The following is a 4,193-nucleotide window of genomic DNA, read 5'->3' on the forward strand; positions in this document are numbered from 1 at the left end:
GTGTGTGTAATCCACTGGTTCCCTGTGGTTGTGCTGTTATTACAGCTGCGATGTGTAACCATTAATCAGTCATGTCCGGATCTCTCAGTCAGTCAAGCATGAGCTTGTGTTGTGGATGTGTCTCCCCTGCCCACTTTGATTCAGTCTAGACCTCTCAGACTGTAATAACACAAACACACACACACACACACACACACACACGCACACACACACACACGCATGCTGCAGGTGCATGGATGAAGGAGGACTTGAATAAAATTACACTGATTTTCTTCCCCTCTCTGTCTCCAGTTCTACATCCAGTCCAGGTTCACTTGGCGTGGCGCTCGCCTCCTCCGCCCGCTGCTCCAGTTCACCTTGGTGATGATGGCCTTCTACACCGGATTGTCACGCATCTCCGACCACAAGCACCACCCGACTGATGTGCTGGCGGGATTTGTGCAGGGAGCCCTGGTGGCCTACTGCATAGTGAGTCTGCGCCTGACACCATCCATGCTAAAATAAAACTTTCTGCTGAGTAGGAATATAAGGCAAACTTAAAAGAAAGTTGGGGTTTTATGAGACACGAAAGGAAGTCATTGTTGAGAGAGAAGTAGCATGTCTTTTTTCATGGAACTGGACTCAGGGCAAACCCAGAAGAAAACCTTTTTAAAGTTCCCAAAAATATATTTTTCAAATATATACATATTTTTTTGTTCAGATTTTTGAAAACAACATAGAGCTGGACAATAAATCAATAACAATATATATCGCGATAAACAAGTGATCGATATCAATAGACATTACTGAACCGCACAGCATTCTGGGGGATGTAGGCAGGGGAAAGGTTTTAGCCGCTCGGCCTCTCACAGCTTGCAAACCGAGGCTGGTGGCACCAACTAAATCACTCTCCCTATGGTTACTTAGCAATAATCTGCTAACAAGTCAACTTTCAGCCGTTTCAAGTTTCGCCACGATGACTTCTAACTTCTTAAAAACAAAAAGCGACGCAGTGGAGTGAAAACTGTGGATAACGCAGGAAAGATCACGCCACCACTTGCCTGTATTTCAGATATTTAAAACAAAAAAAAAAAAACAAATACAAATCAATAATTATCGTTATTGAATGATGCGAAACACTGATGTGTTCAGCCTATATTGTCCAGTCCTAAAACATCTTTTCCTTTATCTTCACAATTCTGCACTAAGTATGTGGCTGTAAGAAAATGTGAAAAAGTGTACATATATATGTATATATATACTTTAGCAGGTAGTGAAGTGAAGAGCCCATAATGGCCCATAATGAGTAACACATTGCTGGGGCCGGGTCTTTGTTCAGGGACGCAGACACTCCAACCTTCCTCCCTGCTAAAGCTACATATCATCCAAGTGGTTTCCAGATGATTTTTCTAACCCTCATCATTACTCTAAGCTCACATGGAGCCAAGGAAAATTTGAAAATGGGTCAAGAGAATGACGAGCAGGGTGTTAAAAAGAGAGAGAGGGTGAGTAAGAAAGAAAGGATTAGGCTTTGAAACCAGAACGAGGCTGGTAATTATTGTGGTGGGGGTTTGGGGGGATTTATTTTTTTTTTATTTTTGTATTTGGTGGCTCTGGTTGTATCAACACAGCAGGCTCCAGCTACAACTACGCTGCCTCTGGCAAAAAGACGGGAAGGCGCGCGAGCGCAGCCCCCGCCCGCTCTCTAACTTTTGCGCCCGGACGAGGGATGGAGAATGTGGAAAGAATTATATTTCGTAAAATCGAGGGAGAGCTCAGCAGTGGTGCCTGGGCAGATGTTGGGATCGCACGCGGTGCGACGGCGTTCCGGTGATGCCAGGGGGGGGTGTTAAAGGATTTGTGATCAGAAACCTGAGCGCAACAAAAAAACAAAATAAAATAAAAAAAGACTCAAACTCCAAAAAAAAAAAGCCGGCGATCCACCAGCTGGGCGCAGCTCGGGGTTGACGGCGTCGGCCTTGACGAGTGAGAAAATGACGTTTTTTGGAGAGAGAAAGAGAGAGAGGGTGCTGAGTGTGTGCGAGCCTGACCTCCGAAGAGGCAGGCCTGGCAGGAGGACAGAAGGGAGGGAGGTGACAGGAGAGAGGAGCCTTGTCTTCGCCTTGGCTCTGGATGACTGTGTGGGTTTCTTCCGAATCCACAAACCTCCCCGCCTCGCAGCGAGACAGCTTAATGCTGACATTATTCACATCCGCACACATATCCATATGTACAGGCACGCTGTGAAAGCTGGGGTCGATCAAGGCGGTGAGGTTAGCTTTACAATCCCCGACACCCCCGCCGCTCCCCCCGCCCCACCCTCCTCTCTCAGATCGGCCCTGGTCTTTGGAGAAGCGCACATCTGTGAGCACTTTAGCACGGCTGCGTTAGCCTCTTGGAGAGCGGCGGAGCAGAAAGGGCCTGACAGGAGATGAGTGGAGGCCTGACGGAGGAGGTGCAAACGCTCGGCCGCTTAGAAGCTCAAAGCCTGAAGCCCTAAATCAAGGTGTGAACATCTTTAGATCTTCAGGTAACGGCTGCACATGTTTCAACCCCCCTCCGAGTCTGTTAAAGTGAGAAATGAAGAACTAAAGCGTGAGTTCACACCTCCAGACCCTGCACAACCCAGAAGCTGATTTTTTTCTCTCTTCTCTGTTTCTAACTGCATGTGTATTTGGTGGAAGATGTTCTGTATATTAATACATTTTGGGGGGAGATTTATCTTTGTTAGATGCAGTTGTGAGCTACATAAAAAAAAAAAACTAAAAAAAAAACTTCTCATTATGCAAATTGTCACAAACACAGCAGCTTTGACAGTTACATATAAACATTACATTGTTAGAACAGCTTGATTTGCTCACTTTGTGGTTTCCCTGGGATTTTCCCCAGTGGACTGTCGGTACCAGGCACAGCTTTAGCCTGCTTTCCTTCACAACTCCGCTCGATTCTCATCCTCTTTCAGTGCTCCGTCTGGGATTTCTCCCATTGAGCTCAATTTCTTCTGTTAGCTTTCGGCCGGTCCAATCAGCAAGCAGAAAGAGAAGTTGTGAAGTTGCTCCATATCAAAAGAAACTTTAACTGCAGGAACCAAATGATGGGAAATGTTTTAAACCTTGGTTTTCTTCTATATGGGTAACCAACCCTTAAAACAGTGTGAAGGTATTTCTTGCCAAGTACGTGGTTGAGGTGCAAATACACTCACAGGTATTTACACGCAAGCTTTTTTTCTTAGAGACCTGGTCGTCGCTGTTGGGCTGTACAGCCCCTAATTTTAGTGCAGTCACGTCCTTTGTGACTCAAGCTTTCTCAGTGACTGGGGTCATTTTTAATGATGGTTAGAGATCTTTAGGTGAAGACTCATTGTTTGTGCTTCAGGTGTGAGGCAAGAAAGTGCTGAGTTGCTTTCCTCAACTGGATGCGTCACGATCCAACCCTCCAGCCCTGGGTGGCAAGAGCCTCCTGCCGCTGGATTTTATGGTTTTTAAGTGCCCTTTGTTCAGATTAAAGCACAATTTTTATATTACTCTTTTCATAGTAACACAAGTATAACAGGCTGATATGAAAACTGTAGTTTTTTTAATATTATATTGACTCGGTAAAGGTAATTCCTGGGATATGTTTGGTTTTCGTCCCAAGGCGGTGGTAGTTTGTAGCAACTGGAAATATGCGTTAGTTTCAAATGTTGCCTTTTTGTAAGCAAAGGGGGAAGTGTACAAGCCTTTTTTAAGCCATCTGATTGGCAGGGTGCAGCTTCTCGGACAGCAGACATAAATATAATTTTACAACTGAAATAGATTCTTTTGAAACCTAAAATGTTGCACTAATGATTAATGAGCAAGTTCAGTTCTTTAGCTCTTTGAGCAATTTATTTACAAACAAAAACCTTGGTTTGAGAGATGAAGTTCAGTTCAGGTTAAACATTAGAGGCTCTTCTAATGCAGAAACTATTTGTTTCATGTTTCCAGATGAGGAATAAATAATTTGATAATATGTTTTCGTATTTTCTCCACATTTAAAGATCAACAGTGAGATACAACTGGCTTGAACTTTAGATTTGAACTTTAGACTCTCAGGATAACCTTGACAGAAAACATGACACATGACGTATAAGAAACCCATATGGTCTTATTCTTTTTTTTTTTTTTTAAGCAGCAATTCCTCTGTCTTCTGAGAAAACAACTTAAGATATTACCCATAACAATATCGCTTTTACA

At 43.8% G+C, this 4,193-nt stretch overlaps 1 protein-coding gene across 1 annotated transcript in view; it reads left to right on the forward strand.

The window, feature by feature from the left end:
• The window catches only part of plpp3 (phospholipid phosphatase 3), a 36,681-nt gene that overhangs the window by 29,157 nt on the left and 3,331 nt on the right, over positions 1–4,193 (forward strand). The window contains exon 6 of the mRNA XM_007550600.2: positions 292–468. Coding sequence (XP_007550662.1) covers positions 292–468 — 177 coding nt within the window. The remainder of the gene's footprint in view (positions 1–291; positions 469–4,193) is intronic.

The sequence above is a fragment of the Poecilia formosa genome, unplaced genomic scaffold (genome assembly GCF_000485575.1).
Source record: "Poecilia formosa unplaced genomic scaffold, Poecilia_formosa-5.1.2 Scaffold37, whole genome shotgun sequence".
Taxonomy (NCBI): domain Eukaryota; kingdom Metazoa; phylum Chordata; class Actinopteri; order Cyprinodontiformes; family Poeciliidae; genus Poecilia; species Poecilia formosa.